The sequence below is a fragment of the Canis lupus genome, chromosome 4, assembly GCF_011100685.1.
Source record: "Canis lupus familiaris isolate Mischka breed German Shepherd chromosome 4, alternate assembly UU_Cfam_GSD_1.0, whole genome shotgun sequence".
Lineage (NCBI taxonomy): Eukaryota > Metazoa > Chordata > Mammalia > Carnivora > Canidae > Canis > Canis lupus.
The window spans coordinates 13,491,116-13,510,585 of NC_049225.1; the positions used below are offsets into that span (position 1 = coordinate 13,491,116).

Consider the following 19,470-nt stretch of genomic DNA (forward strand, 5'->3'; position numbering starts at 1 on the left):
GTGGGCATTACTTATAATCCTTGTAAAAAAAAAAACACTATAAAGGAAGTATCTTTATCTCTCGTCAAGGTATAGAAATTGAGATCTGGCTTACCAAGGTCATGCAATTGCTAACTAGTAAAACTCAGACTAAAACACAGGTCTTCCTTAACTCCACAAGCATGGTTTTTTTACCATAAGTGAGCACTAGTTGGAGGGTAATAGAAATATTCTAAAAATTAGATTGCAGCAATGATTTTCTGACTCTGTAAACATGCTAAAATTTATTGAATTGTATATATTAGGTGGGTGAATTTTATGTATATAAATTATATCTCAACAAAGTTATTAAATTTATAGTTTTCTCTTTATAACTATACTTTCTTTCACAACCTTGTAAAGTTTTACTTACCATCATTTTTTTTTCTCAATATGCACCTAGTTAAAATCATATTTTCAAAAATTCTCATTTTAAGCACCTGTCAAAGGAAAAATTTCTCCCTGGACTTTCCCCTTCCCTCCCATTCGGATCTGAGATCACTTATTCTTTAGGATATGAAGAAAGACATGGGTGGTTTCTTGTACAGTCAATTATATATACCTTCAATTATACACTACCTTCCCAATATACTACGTACCTTATATACTACCTTCAATTATATACTACTCTACAGTCCTACTCCCAGGTATTCAACCTCATTCACACATACACAAAAGGGGGGAGAGAATATATGTCAACAAAGAGATATATACAAAAATGTTTATAGCAGCTTTATCCATAGTAACCAAAGCTAAAAACAATTCAAATATCTGATGAATGGATGAACAATCTGTAGTACATTCCATACAATGAAATACTACTCAGTTATAACAAGGAATAATCTTCTAATACGGATAACAGCATGGATATCAAAGACCTTTCTACAAAGGGAAAGAAACCAGGTACAAAAGAAAACAAAATGAATCCATGGTGAAAGAAATCCGAAAAGTACTTGCCTGGAGGATTGGAGGGAGTTTAATTGGGAAGGGACACAAGTGAACATAGGATGATCAATATTTTGTCATGATAGGGTACAATAATTGCACACTTAGCTGTACACTTAAATATGGTGAATTTTATATCTCAAATTATAAATTGTAAATGTCAAGTTATAAATTATATCTCCGTAAATGTACCTAATAAGCATGCATGCATACCAACACATATACAAGGGGAAAAAAAATCTAGTAGGCTTGATTTCCAAAGAAAGTGTTAAAAACCTTGTTTCACCATTTTAACATCTAATAATCCAGTTACAGACCTCAGTTCTCTTGCTTCCAATTCAGATATCTAAGGATCTACTTGATATTTACTTTGTTCTCAGTGGAAAACAGAGAGCTAATCAATCATTCTGTTACAAGAGCCCTTTCTTTACTTAAAAATTCATTTAAATAACTAGCTAAACTATGACATCCCGGAAAGTAAAAACTAGTTATATATCCCTGTATCTGCATGTATGCCTGATACCTGATAAGTGCCAAATATATTACAGACAAATCATTTAATCAACTCAAAAAATTCAGTGAATTTCACTGTATGTAAGTGGTGTGCTGCAACTAGCTGATACTAGCTTGTATAAGAGCCACTTTGGGATGCCTGGGTGGCTCAGCGGTTGAGCTTCTGCCTTCGGTTCAGGGCGTGATCCTGGGGTCCTGGGATCCAGTCCCACGTGGGGCTCCCTGCAGGGAGCCTGCTTCTCCCGCTGCCTGTGTCTCTGCCTCTGTGTGTCTCTCATGAATAAATAAATAAAATCTTAAAAAAAAAAAAGACCCACTTCTGCACATGTCTTCCCAACTCCATGTTCAACTCCCACTGGCAGCTTGAAATCAGTCATTAATGGAAGTACTCTGTGATATCGTAATTTGTAAGAAATCTATATATTTGATCTTTGACCCTGTTTCTGGCATGAAGATCCTAAGATCTTAGAATTTCCTAAGATCTTAGAATTTCCTAAGTGATGAGAGGAGTAAAGGTGTCTTGTTATGTTAATGAGACGACGTTTTGAAAGCTCCTAAGGATGGGGACTGGCTGCCTGTGGAGTCAACTATGGGATTAGAGGGTTGGAACTTTCCATCCTACACCCCTGATTTCCAGAGAGGGGAAAAGTACTGGAAGTGGAATCAATCACCATTGGCCAATGACTTAATCAACCATGCCTGTGAAATGAGGCCTCCATTCAAACCCAAAAGGAGAAAGCTTCCAGATTGTTGAATAATAGAGATGCAGTAAGAGTGGCATTCAGAGAGAGAGACAGCATGGAAGCTCTGAGCCCTCTCCCCATACCTTGCCCTATGCATCTCTTACATCTGGCTATTCCTGAGTCATATCTTTATATATTAAACCAGTAATCTTGTAAGTAAAATGTTTCTCTTAATTCTGAGAGCTACTCTAGCAAATTAACTGCACCAAAAGAGAGGGTTTTGGGGCACTCTAATTTTTAGCCAGTTTGTCAGAAGCACAAGTGATTACCTGGGCTTGCAATGGGCATGTAAAGTGGTAGGGCAGTATGTGATTGAGCCTTTAACCTGCGAGATCTGATGCTATCTCTGGGTAGACAATGTCAGAACTTAGTTGAATGGTAGGACATCCTGCTGCTATCAGAGCACTGCTTATTCTGTAGGGGAACCATTGGAACTGGAGATCAGAATTCTTCTATTTACTTCACAGAAATGGGCAAATGCTATAAATCAGGGCTTTTTTTTTTTTTTTTAAGAGGCAGTTTACCAGCATACCATTAATCACATCTCAAATTTAAAAAAGAAAGAGAAGAAGAGGGAGGAGAAGCAGAAGGAGAAGCAGCAGCAGCAGCAGCAAGCCTAAAGGCTCCACAGAGTCCAAGCAGTTATCCCAACTGCTCTCCACCTACCATATGAAGTATCCCTCTTCTTTTATACTCCATTCAAACTCCTTGTCTTTAGTGAACACTCAGTTACCAACTCAAACTCACTGAGATGTCCTCTTGCTATGTCCACCCTGGAACTATTAAATGTCTTATACTCTAAGATGTCGTCAGTTACAAAAAGCACAATTTCTATAAAATCAGATTTTCAGAGAAAAATAAATCATTTAAATTAAACAATATAAAATAAATCAAAAGCTTCTAACATTTGGAAAATTATCTTAATATCAGGAATGCCAAAATATGAGGGGGAAATGCTTCTGAAAAACAAGAGACTATATCACTTTATTATTAATTATCTATAGCTTTCTCTAAGCATTTAATTTTTAAAATCATAGACTAATTGAGCGAGAATGAACTTTACAATTTATTCCAACTCTCTCTTTCAAGAGAAACTCCAACTTTCTCTTACCAAGCCCAAGAGATGTTAAGATTTTGAGGTTACAGCATAGTAGGGGGATTAGAATAGGGACTTCATTCTTGGCCTCCTGATTTTATCATCATTGCCTTCTCACTGCTCAAGCAGACAGGAGTTCCAATCCAGCTGCAGCCCTTACCAAACTACAACCTGCATAGCCTTTCTATGAAAGCTCAGTTTCTTTGTGTATAAAATAGGTAATAATCATACCTACCCTGTGGTTTGTTTTGAAGTAGACAATATCCTCCATGAAAAGCACAAGAGATCATGGCTGGTACTACTAAAGATGTGTACATCTTCTCTATCCAACTGGATAATGAAATTTTTTTAAGTAGGCTCCTCCCTTAACATGGAGTCCAACTCTGGATTGAGCTCACAACCCTGAGATAAAGACCTGAGCTGAGATCAAGAGTCAGATACTTAACCAACTGAGCCACCCAGCCACTGCAGATTATGAACTTTTTTATGTATACTTATTTGCAGCATGGTCTATAGAGGTCAAAAAACTGGAAGCAAGATAAGTGTTTATTAATCTGGAAAACAGCAAATAAATTATGGTCAATCCACACTGTGAATATTAAGCAGCCATTAACAAGAATAAATTAGAGCACTTTTCCAGACAGTTCTCTATGCCTTTTCACACATTTCCATTCTGGGTCATTTTTCAGTGCAGAAACAAGAAAGTATAAACTCTCCATTCCTGATACCCCTCTCCTAAAATTCTTAGGTGCCTTCGTCTACATTTTCCCATCTTTATTATATACTATAGCCCAAACTAAATTGAGGCACACGATTAAGTGAAAATCTAGGCATGGAAAAATATCTGCTACTGGCTCTGTGTGATCCTTGAAACTCTGAGTAACTTGGATTATGAACTTATTGAGAGTGAAAGCCAAGACGTGCAAAAGAATAACTTTCACTTGATAGGAACTCAAACGTATTGTTCAAATGGTTAAAGCTGCCCCTAAATCTGATCATTTATCAGATATCATTTTTATCATTTATTTGATCATTTATTCAACAAACATTAGTTGAAGGCATACTGTGTGTCAAGCCCTGTATTTGACTCTAAAGAGCAGAGCTGCAGTCACAGAGCTCTTTGCCAGGTTTCATATAAAGTGTCATGACATGAACAAAAGGGAAAAACAGTAGCCCCACACTTGTATGGCAGACTCCTGGCATCAAGCCTTAACATTACCCAGAAGAGCTGCATAAAGCAGAAATGCAATTCCATGCTAGAAGAACAAAATAGCTACTAATGAACACAGTGTTATCTTTAAAACACTTCCGAAACCGCCTTTCCAATTTGGCAACATACAGTTCTTTATTCCACAATGGCATTTAAATTAACTTCCATTTTACCTCTTTTCTCTACCAGGGCAACTCCGGATATTCATCAGAAAACAAAATTAATGTTAGGGCCAATTTTCTAATATTTCCCTTTCCTTAATAGTTTCTGGAAATGGCAGTAACTAAGCATCATCTGATGAAACATCAAATAATTTCTCTTATAGTTTAAAGTTCTAAGTCCAAACACTAGTTCATTTAATCTATTTACTAATATATAGTATAAAGTACTAAAGATAGTTTATTCCAAAAAATTACTACCACCTATTCAGATCTGAAAACATGTAACTTTCCTGTGACTGCTTTCTTCCTGGCCAACATAAGATACTTGCTATTTAATCCATACAGGACCTTCCCAATAAAGGAAATTCAGGAATTAATTTCCATAGAATTGATTCTACTTGGGTGCCATTTCACTCCAGTGTAACAGGAACCTGACTGGTTCCTGGAAAAATCTTTGTCCTTTTGAATATAAACCCATTTGTTCATTTTCAAACATACTGAAACAAGTGTCTAGCAGTACTTAAACTATGACTATAGATTTTGAAGATGTTACCATATCCATTTGGGTCCAGTCAGAAAAAAGATACTCAGAGACTACACGTAACTTTGACAGAACTTTCAAGCTATAACTAATCACAGTTGGGCTTCTAGTACTCAAAAAACACATTTCATAGATAAAAATAATAATAAGTAAAAACTCTATATTAAAAATAAATATCTTTAAACGTCTAATAGAAAGTAGATAATATCAAATTAACCTTAAAAATTATATCACGGATAGAAGGTAACATAAAAATTCAAGCCGTTTCCACAAATTTAGGTTGTTGACTCAGGATGAAAATGAAAAACAGAAATTAAATGTCCCTATTCCAGATACTTTTATTGTTCCAGCATTAATCCAATATCAATCCAGCATTCACATTGGGAGATCCAAGAGTAGAGTTTCATGATCAAGAGCCCAGTCAATACATACAGGGACAGGTTACTTCAGATCTGATTAGATTATTAGTAACCTTGATCTCAGAAGGGTAGCCTTTACTAAGTTTGGAGGTATTGTGGCAAGGCTAAACATTTCTTTCTTTTTTCAGAGATTTTATTTATTTATTCATGAGAGATACAGAGAGAGGCAGAGACACAGGCAGAGAGAAGCAGGCTCCTCACAGGGAGCCTGTTGCAGGACTCGATCCTGGGACCAGTATCATACCCTGAGCCAAAGGCAGACGCTCAACCGCTGAGCCACCCAGGTGTCCCAAGGCTAAACATTTCAATTAAAAAGTGTTAACTCATAAATGTTCTTACATAAAAGTGTCAGATAGCTCACTGGTCTCATCAATTTCAAATATTTAGTTTATTCAAAAATGTAAAAATGCCACTTATATGGGCTAGAATTTCACATGATCTCCAATTGGGATTATACTGATCTAGAATTTCAGTAACATAGTCTACAAAAATATACAAACATAAGTTACTTATTGGAAATCAAGCTAAGAACAACCACTGAGAGTCCAGAACAATTATATTCTTTTCAATTACCAAAATACTCTTCTAGAATCAGGCAGGCTCACTTGTTTCATAAACACTGTAAAAGGGAGGAAAAATTTGAAATACTGAATAAAGGAAAACCACAGTCCTAATGTAACCACTGCCACAAAAAAGCAAACAAATTCAGAATCCACAGTGTTTCCTTGGATTCCAAAACATACCACTGGTCTTTATATTGTCTGAAGGACATTGAGCCACATTCTCTGCTGTGGAACCTAACACATCGCTGTGCAGGTTACGAAACAGATATTTATTTATGCTTTAACAGAAAGAATTCTGAGAACCATCATAAATGGTTCATCATAAATAAACATTTATTTAACTACAGTCCAGATTCGCAGCTCACTTCTTCATCCTCCACTGATTTGAGAACTTAGAGGAAATCAGCCCCGGAGATATTAGTAGCTGGGGAGAAGATACTCAGTAGATTCCTTCAGTTTTTGTTTCAGAGTGGTGATTTTAATTTTACATACACTTTCAGTAGTGAAAATCTGCTTCCTTAAACATGTACCTGATTGAGCCCAGGTCAGCAGATTATAAGGATGCCAGAACTGCTAAGGCAGCAATCCATGTCTACTCAGACTGTCCCCCTCTAGTTTTCCTACTGTAGCCTTACCAGAGGTGGTCTACCCTCTTGGAATAAGGCCGGGCTATAACCCTAGCGTGACTCCCAACCGTCCTTTTAATAGAAAGTGGTCTCTTCCTAAATCAGACAAGCCACACTCATTCTCAACAAGCAAAATCAAAAGTCAGAATCAAGGTAGCCATAAAAACCACCAATTAACTTCGCCAAGAGGTAAGAGTCCTCTTTTGAAGACTTCTCTTGGACTCCCTGAGGATTCTGACAACCAAAGAAAGACATGATAAGGGCTAGATTTGTATGTTTCCAGCGCAATTCTACGTAATTTGAAATTTAAGTAAACTATTGCTTTCAAGGCTACTCGAACATACCTCATTTTTTTAAAGGTAGTATTTCTTATTTTTCAAGAATAGATCATTCACACACGTTGTTTTTTTTTTTAAAGGTCCCAAAAGGTACATGAAAGTAAGTCTCCCTTTCACTCTTCCACCCCCCCCCCACCCCCGCGCAGGTGCCTCCCCAAGAACTACTGCGTCTTGAGGCCCTTCCCGTCGACCTTCTATGAACGTACAAACATACGCAAGTGTTTTAAACCAATTATCCCCTATTATACACTCAGTGGCAGCTGCAAAATTGCTGCTGAACGCCTCTGGGCGTAAAGGGGGCAATCAGCTCGGGCGTGCGGGGTGGAAGGGACGGAGATTTATCTTGAAGCTGTGGTTTCGCACACCGCGCGCCCGGCTGTCCCTCGGTGGCAGCTCTCCGCGGGGGAGGGCGTGAGACCCAGCACGAGCCACCCCCGGGGCTGCCTCTGTCCGTCCTGGCCTGCCTTTCACCTACGTCCCAATCTTTACGTAGATTTTGTATTCTTCCTGGAACAAGTGAAGTACCTCGACTCACCTTTAAAAAAAAAAAAAGCCTGATTCTGAAGGTAACTTTCAGCACCGGGTGACCTCGTCCCCGCCAACCTGCAGCCTGCTTCCGCCGCGTCCCGGGAAGGGACCAGGAGCCAGGGATGGGAGCCCCGAGGGGCGACGGCGCCCCGAGCCCCGCGCCGCGCTTTCCTACACACGAATGTTCCCGAGCAGAAGCCCCAAGTCCTCGGGCGCCCTCGCTCCTCCCTCGGGATGCTCGAGCGGCTCCCGCCCCAGCCCCGGGCCGCAGCCCCAGCCCCGCGCGGCCGGACCCCCACGACCCGCAGAGATCGGGGTCCCCCCGCTCGCCCTCCCGGTGCCCCGCGGCGCCCCCAGGAAGGCGGGAGCCCAGGCAGCCCCCGGCGCCCCGCGGCCCCCGCCCTGCAGCCCGTGCGGGAAGCCACAGGTAGGGGGGCGGGGCGGCGCTCACCTGCGCACAAGGGGCGCCCTGGGCGCCGGCGGGAGACCCGGTGGCGGAGGAGGCCATGTTGCGAGCTGCTGCCGCCGCCGCCGCTCCTCCAGGAACTCCGGTCCCCCCTCCCCGCCCCGCTCCTCCTGCCCCCAAACGCGGGACTTCTGGGGGAAAAGTTCGGCTGCGGCTCGGCCTGGCCCGGCCCGGCGCGGCCCCGCGGCGCCCGCCCCGCGGCTGTCTCCTCCCCCTGCTGGGCCGGCCGCGGCCGCCAGGTGCCCGCCCGGGCCCGGGCGCGGGGGAGGGGGGGTCGGGCCAGGTGGGGAGGCGCGGCCCGGCGCGAGCGGGAGGGCGGCCTCACCTGGGCGGCAGGGGCGCGGGGGGGAGGGGCTCGGGCCAGGTGGGGAGGCCCGGCTGGCGCGGGAGGACGGCCTCACCTGGGCGGCGGGGGGCGGGGTGGGGGGGGCTCGGGCCAGGTGGGGAGGCCCGGCGGGCGCTGGAGGACGGCCTCACCTGGGCGGCAGGGGCGCGGGGGGGAGGGGCTCCGGCCAGGTGGGGAGGCCCGGCGGGCGCGGGAGGACGGCCTCACCTGGGCGGCAGGGGGCGGGGGGGGGGGGTGGGGGGGACTCGGGCCAGGTGGGGAGGCCCGGCGGAGGCCCGGCGAGCGTGCCCAGGCGGGCGCGGGAGGGAGGCCTCACCTGGGCAGCAGGGGCGCGGGGGCAGCCCTGGGGAGAGACCGAGGGCGAGTCCCGGGTCCCGCGGGCGTCCGAACACAGTGCCCGTAGTCGCCTCCATCATGAGAACAAAATAAGAATATTCTCCGTTTGTTTGGCTAATTGAACTATTCAAGTTCAAGTGAATAAAGCCATCGAGCACTATGGCTTTGGCCTCTGTGCTAGTACGAACCCACGGCTTCAACCCCACAGAAGCAGTGTCTGCCCGGCGGAGAGCCTCCCAGCGCGGCCCCAGCAGCGCGCACACTGCCTCGCACACCCCCGGCTACTTGTCCAATTAAGAAACAAACCCCCAGGGCCGTCCGGGATGTGAGGCAGGCGCTGAGCGTGATCTAGCAGGGAAATAGGGGACAGGACCTCTGAGCGTCCTTGTTCCTAGGAGCTTAAAGAGCAAGGCTTGCGGAGCTCCTGTCCTGGACCGGGCTGAGGGACAGAAGGATTCAGGACCCGACCCCATCCGACCCCCCCCCCCCCCGGAGCATTTATTATTCGGATCAGAAGTGAAGCAGGACAACCACCACCCCTCCTATAAGTCTCCCAAAGGGAGAGCCTCTCCCTGGAGTCGGGGGAGACTCCTTCAGTCTGCATCAGCAGGGCCAGAGCTTTGAAGGACAGCGAGTCACATCGGCCAGAAAGTTACTTCCTTTTCAGTTCTCTTTTGGGTTCTTCTGACTACTGCAGGAAGAAAGTATTCTGATAAACTCTCTATTTATCAAAGAGCGGGCCCCTGGCTCAAAGCCCTAGGTAAGCACTGGTACCTAACTAGAATTTATAGCATTGTTTTATTGTCATTGTTCAGTTTCATTGTTTATTGTTACTGTTACTTTCTATTTATGGCAAGTGAAAGTGTTTTCTATTTATGGTAGAGTTTCCTTTTTAAGCAAGTATATGTAAGGGGTTTTTTGCTTGTTTTGTTTTGTTTTTAGATTTTATTTATTTATTCAGGAGAGACACAGAGAGGCAGAGACATAGGTAGAGGGAGAAGCAGGTTCCTGGCAGGGAGCCCTATGTGGGACTCCATCCTGGGACTTCAGGATCATGCCCTGGGCTGAAGGCAGGCACTAAATCACTTGAGCTACCCAGGGGTCCCTATATGTAACTCTTTAAAAATTATATAAATATAGTAATAATTCAGATGGGACTGAGATAAAGCAAAATTCTAGAGGTAGGTAAGGAATAACTGAAATATACAACAGTATTTTCATCAATGAATGACAACAAAATGCAGGAATGAGTCTTTAACAGAAAGTAGTGACTTAGGTGTGCCTCTGATTTAACACCTAACTCACTTCCTCTGTAACACACATAAAGTTGAAATAACATTTACTGGCATCAGCTCTGTGTTGGGCTCTGTGCTAAGCATCTTCATATTATCACGTTTAGTCCTCCTAAAATCTTTGCAAGACAGGCAGTACAATCAGTAAGTTGAATCTCAGAAACATTATTTTGGACAAGGTCACAAACCAATAGAACATGAATGACTATTTGAAGTTTGAGCATCCCCAACTTGAGTTTTGAAAACCACTTCAGTATTTAACATATCCACACACACATAAAATTTGAAATTTTATATCAAATTCAACATCTCCAAGAGATCCACACATGCTCCAAAAAGTTTAAGAGCCACTGTTATCATTACTTACAAGACAAGACACTCCCATATCTTGGGTTATAAGGTCCGTGGAGGCAAATGCTCTGTCTTCTTATGTCTTTACTATACCCAGCCTGGTGCTTTATCCCCTCAGGAATTGGTTGAGCTCAATCAAATTTGGGAAGCACACGATTCAGGCTACAAGAATGGGGTGAAGGTGGCTTGGGAAGAGCATTGCTTTAGTCAATCCTGAACACGCATGGAAATTTTACAAGCCAGCTCCCTGGCACCCATATAGCCATAAAAGTCATCTTAAACAAATGGCAAGCAGCCAACCAGGTAGCCAAAGGAGGCAGGAAGGTGCAAAAGCCTGGCTGGAAGTTAGCACAAGAAGCAGTACCTGGGAGATGATTCCAGAAAGTGGTGCTTTCCTACAGAGCTATTCCAGGGCCATCTACTTCTGAGATGCACTTGTATTCAGGTTGAAGACACTTCTCCTCCAGATGCAGCTTACAGCACACTGAAAAAGCTGACTACAAGAAGTGACTGGGAGTCTGGCAGCACTCTCCTACCTTTAAAAACTAAAATTAAACCCAAATCTTTCCGTACCGCCCATTACCTCCTCTAACTTTGGCCTTCTGCTCTCTGTCCCTCCCTTCACAGCCGAGTGTCTTAAAAGGATGGTGGTCCCTTGCACACTCCTCTGTTCAGTCACTCTCTGCCCCTCCTCAGCTACTGAAACTGCTCTTCTCAAATCACAGTTAACATCTCATTGGCCATGGCCATTGTGGAGTTGTCCAGACCTTATCTCAGTTGACCTCCCTAGGGCACTTAATGTGGTCCCCGGTTTCCTTTCCTTCCCCTTAAGTAGTTTCTTGAATTCTGACTCCAGGCTTCCTTACTTCTGAAACCAGGCACTGTCTGTAATCTCATCCACAGTGAGGCTTCAGCTATCACCTAACAACTCCCAAATCCAACTAAGATCATTTCCCTGAGCCCCAAACTCATACTTTGTCAGGTCTAAAAGGGAACGCCAAGCAACAAAGACCTGGAAGCCAGGAGAGGGGGCTGGGAGGTTCTGGAGGCAGGGAGGCTCTGGACCTCCTCCCTCCCAGTCCAATCAGATATCAGAAATGGGGTCCTAACTAATTCCTTAAAATCACTCTAAATCGTCTCCTCTTATCCATCCCTGCCTTTGCCCCTCTACTTGCTACAAGTTATTGAGCAACTACTATGCGCCAACCATGCCAACTTGCATTTTCTCATCATCTCACTAGACAACGACAGTCACCTGAATTTTGTGTAGGGCATCAGTTCTGCCATCCAATATTATAGTTTTTCTATAATTTCAAATCTGTTCACATGACTACACACTGTTAAAATCTTGTAAGAGCATTCTTCATGCTTCAGAGTAAAGGTTAGATGTAGTGAGGTCCCTGACCACTGCCTCTACCTGAACTCAGCTGTTCTCCACCAGCACCTCCATCCCCTTGCCCTTCTCCGTCTCTGTCTCAGGCACACTATACACATGGCCATCCTGAATTATCTGCAGTTCCCCCCAAACACCAAGTCCATTGTCTTTCTACAGGCTGTCCCCACTGCCTAGAAAACCCTTACCACCATCTGGTAGGGGTTTACCACCAGTCCTCTGCCTCCTCTATGGGGTTAATTCTTATTCATCCAGCAAGACTCCATTCGGATAACACATCTTTAAGGAACTCTTTCCTGATAACTTTTTCTTTTTTTTTTTTTTTAAGATTTTATTTATTTATTCATGAGAGACACGAGAGGCAGAGACATAGGCAGAGGGAAAAGCAGTCTCCCTGTGGGGATCCCGATGTGGGACTCTATCCCAGGACCCCAGGAACATGGCCTGAGCTAAAGGCAGATGCTCAACCACTGAGCCACATAGGCACCCCGCCCCTGACAACTTTTCAATTAAAATGTGGTTCAGGGTCTCCTGGCTGGCTCAGTTGGTAGAGCTCACAACTCCTGATCGTGGAGTCTTGTGTTTGAGCCCCCACGCTGGGCATAGAGATTACTTTTAAAAATATAAGATGAAATAAAATTATTAAGAATGTAGGGGATCCCTGGGTGGCTCAGCGGTTTCGCACCTGCCTTTGGCCCAGGGTGCCATCCTGGAGTCCCGGGATCGAGTCCCGCGTCGGGCTCCCGGCATGGAGCCTGCTTCTCCCTCTCCTCTGCCTGTGTCTCTGCCTCTCTCTCTCTCTCTCTCTCTCTCTATGTCTATCATAAATAAATAAAAATAAATTTAAAAAAAAGAATGTAGTTCATCACCCTTTCTTTGTTTTTCCAAAAGATCTTGCAGTGTAACTGTAGTTATTTTAAAGACTATTTATAGTCTTCATTCCATTTAGTGTGAATAGTCACATGTTTTAATTACAGGGTACTACCCCAGACCCTTTCATGGGTGTTATGCAGTATATAGTATGTGCACCATATTAACATTGTAAAACTTCAGAATTGTGAAACACATATACCTTCAAATGTTTCAGATAAGATGTATAGATCAGTATAACCATTGCTTTCCTTGTCTGTCTTCCCTTATAACGAAAAGCTTCTTGAAGCATCTGACTCTTTTTCAAGTCTAAATCTCCAGTATCTAACAGAATGCCAGACTCAACAAAGGCTCGCTGAATAAATTCAGAATATATTTGTGAACTTGGACAGTATTTCATAGGACAGGTTCCCAAGGTCGAAACCCGATACCTTTCCTTGCTTCCCTCCAGCTTTCCCCCCTCTGGGCTACACTATACCTTGCATGCACATCAGATTTCTCACTGTATAATCATTGTTTGCATAACTGTGTCTGCAGTGAGACGGAGCTGGTTGAAAGCAAAGATGATGATGTATTAATCTCTGTATTTCTGTGTTCGCAGTAACCAGCACAACGTCAGACCTTTTACATCCTGGCTCTGTACACTCCGTTGAATGATAGAGGGTAGAAAAAAATCAAAGAAAGAGAGAGAAAAGAAGGAAAGATAAAAAGAAGTTGGAAGAAGTCTGGGTGAAGATGATTTAATCTCTCTCTTTTTAAAAAAAAAAAAGTCACTCTACTGGGGGGCAGGAGCCAGAGCCTTTATATTTTCTCCCAGAGGATAGCATTTTGATATATATTTTAAGATTTTATTTATTTATTCATGAGAGACACAGAGAGAGAAGCAGAGACACAGGCAGAGGGAGAAGCAGGCTCCCCACGGGGAACCCCATGCGGAACTCGATCCCGGGACCCCAGAATCATGCCCTGGGCCGAAGGCAGGCGCTCAACCACTGAGCCACCCAGGTGTCCCTAATTTAATCTCTGAAGAGAACTCTAATAGAATATTCTGAACTCCTCACCTCGCAATATTTGTCATGTTTGTGCATCACCTTTACTGCTTAATATTTTTATTTAAGTTAACTTACTTTTTAATCTTACAAACTTATGTTTAAAAGAAACAGTACTGGGATGCCCAGGTGGCTCAGCTGTTGAGCATCAGCCATCGGCCCAGGGCGTGATCCTGGAGTCCTGGGATCAAGTCCCACGTCGGGTTCCCTGCATGGAGCCTTCTGCCTGTGTCTCTGTCTCTCTCTGTGTCTCTCATGGATAAATAAATAAAACCCAAGAAAGAAAAAGAAAGAAAGAGAAAGAAAGAAAGAAAGAAAGAAAGAAAGAAAGAAAGAAAGAAAGAAAGAAAGAAAGAAAGAAGAAAGAAAGAAAGAAAGAAAGAAAGAAAGAAAGAAAGAAAGAAAGAAAGAAAGAAAGAAGAAAGAAAGAAAAACACTACCTTATTATGTTAATGGAAAATCACTTTCACTTGCATTCAAAACAAAATATTGTAAATTCTTTGATTTATTCTGTATTGTGCCTGAGGCCCTCTTCTTCAATTAAAAAAAATGTAACAAGGGTTAAGAGGACACAAACACTAGCACTAGGTGTAAACTTTCTCCTCAGTGTTAACAGAAGGAGTGAAAAAGAACTGAAAAGGGAATATCTTATACAATATTAATATTTATTTAATACCATGTCCTTAAGCCACCTAAAGTTACTTCAAGAACCACCACTACAAGGACTATAGGAACTTTCTTCTCTTACCCTCACTCTGCTTATACATTTATATATACATTTATATATTTCTCCACAACTTTAGATAGACACCTGGGTGGCTCACTTGGTTAAGTGTCCACCTTCAGCTCAGGTCATGATCCCAGGGTCCTGAGATCAAGCCCCACATGGAGCTCCCTGCTCAGCGGGGAGCCTGCCTCTCCCTCTCTCTTTGCCCTTTCCCACCACTCATTCTCTCTCTCTCTCTCTCTCTTTCTGTGTCTCTCTCTCAAATAAATAAAATCTTTATTTTCCTTCCAGAGTAATTTCTACTAAATGAGACTTTAACTCACAATTGTGTTTACACAGTAATTTCCCACTGGACATTAGCAAAAAACAAAAGTCGATTTTTTACATGCAATAAAGAGGAAAATAAGAGTACTACAGAAAGTTTGTGCCTGTGAGAAAACTTTTTTTTAAGTTTAGGAGATTATGGTTAGTGAATATGTGTTTGTTTCCTAAGATCAGCAAGTAATAGAAAAGCATTTTTCAAATAAAAGAAACATATTTGGTTACCACTATCCATGGGGTCTGTGACTATACATGGGAATATGTCCCATAATTTGTCAATTTTGTGAAAGAAAACAGCTCACCAAGCACAAAGTTGAACCAAAATGTTTTCTCTCTTGTGGCTTATGGCCTTTCTCCCCATTTATGGTCTCAACTGGGTAGAAACTCATACTTCTAAATATACGATAAAGATCATGGCTTGGCAATACTTTATCAAGGTCAATTGGAATGAGAAACAATGTTTATTCATTAAGTTTTGCAATCCTGTGTAGAATATGGTTAAATAACTTATTTTAGTGTTCACTTCCATTACTTAATTCCTTAACTTTCATAAACATTTGAAAGGAAATAGAGATTATTCAAGTATCTCCTATGGAATGAGAAACACTGTCTGACTCAACATATTTGAGATAACTAATTATTGATTTTAAAAACCCAATCACATGGGGTGCCTAGCTGGCTCAGTCAGTAGAGCATGTGACCCTTGATCTCAAGGTTGTGAGTTCAAGCCCTATGTTGGGTGTAAAGATTGCTTAAAAATAAAACATTAGAAGAAATCACAAATTAGTTTACAAAATGGGATAATAAACTTCATAGTGATGGGACACCTGAGTGGCTCAGTGGTTGAGCATCTCCCTTGGGGTCCAGGTGTGATCTTGGGGTCCTGGGATTGAGTCCCACATCCGGCTCCCCTCAGGGAACCTGTGTCTCCCTCTGCCTTTCTGTGTCTCTCATGAGTAGATAAATAAAATCTTAAAAAAAAAAAACTTCATAGTGGTAATAAGCTTCACAATCATAATGAACTTCATAGTATAGTTACAGAAAAGATCACTTTCTCTCCACATGCTGAGTATGAAAATTTTTCATCAATTCCTCTACTTTGGTCCAGGATTTCAAAAACACAGAAAGTGATGATAATATGAACAACAATAATATCAATCCTCAAAAGGACATATAAAAAGTTTCCATAAAGCAAAACGAATTAGCAGTGGGAGGTAAATTGGTAACTTTCAGCCCCAAATTAAGAAAGAAAAGCAAATTTTTCTTATTACCCTTGCCTGACTTCCCACTGAAATGAGCTGTGTTGGTCTAGTTGAGGACCTGAGGAAAAGAAGGAAAGGAAAGGGAAAGGAAAGAGAAAGGGAAAGGGAAAGGGAAAGGGAAAGGGAAAGGAAAGGAAAGGAAGACTTGGAGTTGTTCACTGACATGGTACAAGAAGAAATGAATAAAATGAACAGACTTTCCTTTAAAATGTTTTCTTGTCCCCACATCTTCTGTTTTAGTTTCCTCTTGCTCCCTTTGCCCTCCTCCATCCTGTTTCAGCTAAGCCAGGACCAAGTTCTCTTAATTCAGGCATTTTCATCCTTGTCTGAAGTCAAGGGAAAAAATAACCATGAAGCTCCTTGACCTACTCCACGTAAACTTTGCTCAGTGCCCAGAGAATGGCCTGTTTCAGTCTTGTGTTTTATAAAGCTATGTCTAGTGGCCTTCTGTGGGACTCCTGCATCGAGGAATTCTAATTGTACACCATTTGGACTTCAAATCTGAGTTTTGAAACACAAACCAGAAAGGAAGGAAATAAATAAGTTCGATTCGATGAAATGGAAACACACAGCACAACTCCTCAACACAGCCCCCAAACCAGCTGCTACCTCCCAGAGCATCAAGAATTTCTGGTCACTAAGACAGTCCTATAACTGACCATTTAATTTTGCCCCCTCTTCCCCTTGTCCACTCTTTCAAGAACAGTGTGTGTGTGTGTGTGGCTTGCTTAAATTTTAAATTGAAAGTTTTAGAGAGCCGTATTAAAATCCTTGTGGACACTCAGGATCCTGATACAACCAGACTTGGGGAATCACTGACTTAGTTAAAACTGTTAACTACAGAAACTGTCTTCACAATCTTCAGCTCAGGCCTGTCCCTTCTTTATAATATAATCATCACTTTCCTCTTCTGAAGACTGGTGCTTCCACATGAAATCGAGCAAGTTTCTCCACTACAAAAGGGTGCCACACCCAGGTGCCATTCCCATCACAGTTACGCTAGAGTTGAGTATTCATGTTACATGGTTTTGGCAGACAACCCTAAGAAAACCACTATATTTAAAAAATATTTCCTGCAAATGGAGATACGGTGTCTTAAAGAAGGAGAGGGTCTACCTTTCTTCACACAGAGGTAGTCACCCGCTTCCAGAGGTCTTCCCCAAAAGGGAACATCAAACTCAAAGTCCTGGGAAAGCAGGAAATGGTGTTATATCCACCACCATAGATCCCAGCACCTAGCACTGGACCCATGCTAAATTAATGCTTGTTGACTGTCTGAACTATGTATGTTAGGTACGAGGCTTCCAATTCATTGAAATATACTTTCTCCTCTCCATCCCTTTTATCTTCTCTTACACTAAATTTATAAATCCATAGTGAACAATTTTAACAAAACTTTTTTTTCAACTTCAATGCTTCTGCAGTTATATTTTAAAACAGAACAGGATGATCGATATCAGGTTTCGTGGCTTTTGTGTTTCACAACATTCAACCGAAGTCTGCCTTTTGAATTTTATTTTGTAAAATGACATTTACATGATGTAGAATGAAGCAATCAATTCTTAAGAAGTAATGACAAGAAACACAAAGAACAAAGGCTAGTGCGCATAGATTTTCACTTTGTAGACTTGTCATCACACTCCCTCTGTTTGTTGTAGTAATAGAAAGTTTGTCTTTTCTCTGGAGTTTCTTCACATAGCCTGTCTCTGGCCAACGATCTACCATAGAGACTTGTTTCACTTGTTTATATTCAATTTCATTCCTGTATCCTGCTTGCTGAAATCTGTACATTTTCTCTCTTCTGACCAGTTTTTGGCACGACTTACTGATTTTGGTTTCATGTCAGAACTAGCCATGGCTATGGAAGTCTTATTGCCAATTCTTTCTCCTGGCTGTTCCTGGCCCACCTTCCACATTGAGGCTTTGGTTGGGGCTGCTGCCCTCTGCCTGTCATAGTCCTGCTCCATTTATCCCCACCGCTAACATCTTCATCTTGGTCTTTTATTAATGTCAACAAAACTATTGATAAATAGAATGGAAAGATATATAAAGATATATGAATGCTACATGTTGTTACTTGTTGATTTATATGACAATGACATAAGAAATTTATTTCAAATACTTTCTTTTTGGGCAGCCTGGGTAGCTCAGCGGTTTAGCGCCGCCTTCAGCTCAGGGTGTGATCCTGGAGACCCGGGATCGAGTCCCACATCGGGCTCCCTGAATGGAGCCTGCTTCTCCCTCTGCCTATGTCTCTGCCTCTCTCTCTCTCTCTCTCTCTCTCTTTCTGTGTCTGTCATGAGTAAATAAATAAAATCTTAAAAAAAAAAATTCCTTATCCCCCCTGCAAAGCCTGGCCCCTGCCTGCCTCTCTGACCTCACCTCCTGCCCTATTACTCTTTCTCTGCAAGCTCCAGCCCACCAGCCTAAATTCTGTTTCTGAAATGTGCCCAGACCCTTCTAGTCTCGTGGCTTCCCTACCTGATGCTCCTTCTACCAGAATCATCTTCCCTGCCCTTCCTCCAGGTCTTCTTGCTACCTCTTTCTTAATATTTAGGTCTTGGGCAGCCTGGATGGCTCAGTAGTTTGGCGCGGCCTTCAGTCCAGGGCCTGATCTTGGAGACCAGGGATTGAGTCCGGCATTGGGCTCCCTGCATGGAGCCTGCTTCTCCCTCTATCTGTGTCTCTGTCTCTCTATGTCTCTCATGAATGAATAGATAAAATCCTTTAAAAATAATTAATATTTAGGTCTTAACATCAAGGTCATTTTTCCCCAGAAGCCTTCCAGGATCTTCCAGTCTTGCTTCATCATCAATCGTGTTTTTCTTTGCACAACATTCATTACTATGTGAACTCTCTAGTCTTGTTCATTGCCTGTCTGTCTCACTAGAATATACGCTCTATAATCTTTTTCCCATTTCTTAACTGCTATATCATCAGAGCATTCAATAGTGCATGCTCAAGAAATATTTATAAACATCTACTTAATGAAAGTTTATTAACAAAACTCCCATGCTCCTCACCACAATTTACTGCTTCCCAGGACTGGCTGAGCCTCTTTCTCATGAGTCACATTATAACCAGGGCACCTGGGTGGCTCAGCTGGTTAATCATCTGCCTTCATCTCAGGTCATGATCTCAGGGTCCTGGGATCAAGCCCCTCATCAGGCTCTCTGCTCAGGGAATCTGTCTCTGTGCTCTCCCTTCCTCTCTCAAATAAATGAATAAAATATTTTTTAAAAAGTCACATCACAACAGTTGGTTGGGAAACCATTTCATTTGTGTTGTTCCATCCATATTCCTTAACTTATATTATCACCCCAGAAGCATAAGCAGACAAAAACAAACTAGACCAA

At 42.5% G+C, this 19,470-nt stretch overlaps 1 protein-coding gene and 1 pseudogene across 1 annotated transcript in view; both read right to left on the bottom strand.

The window, feature by feature from the left end:
• ANK3 (ankyrin 3) overlaps nt 1-8,345 on the bottom strand; it is a 663,391-nt gene extending 655,046 nt beyond the window's left edge. The window contains exon 1 of the mRNA XM_038533992.1: nt 8,153-8,345. Within this exon, the coding sequence (XP_038389920.1) occupies nt 8,153-8,209 (57 nt within the window). The 5' untranslated portion in view covers nt 8,210-8,345. The remainder of the gene's footprint in view (nt 1-8,152) is intronic.
• A 9,367-nt stretch (nt 8,346-17,712) lies between these two features.
• On the bottom strand, nt 17,713-18,199 carry LOC100683891 (annotated as a pseudogene).
• Between the last annotated feature and the right edge of the window lie 1,271 nt (nt 18,200-19,470).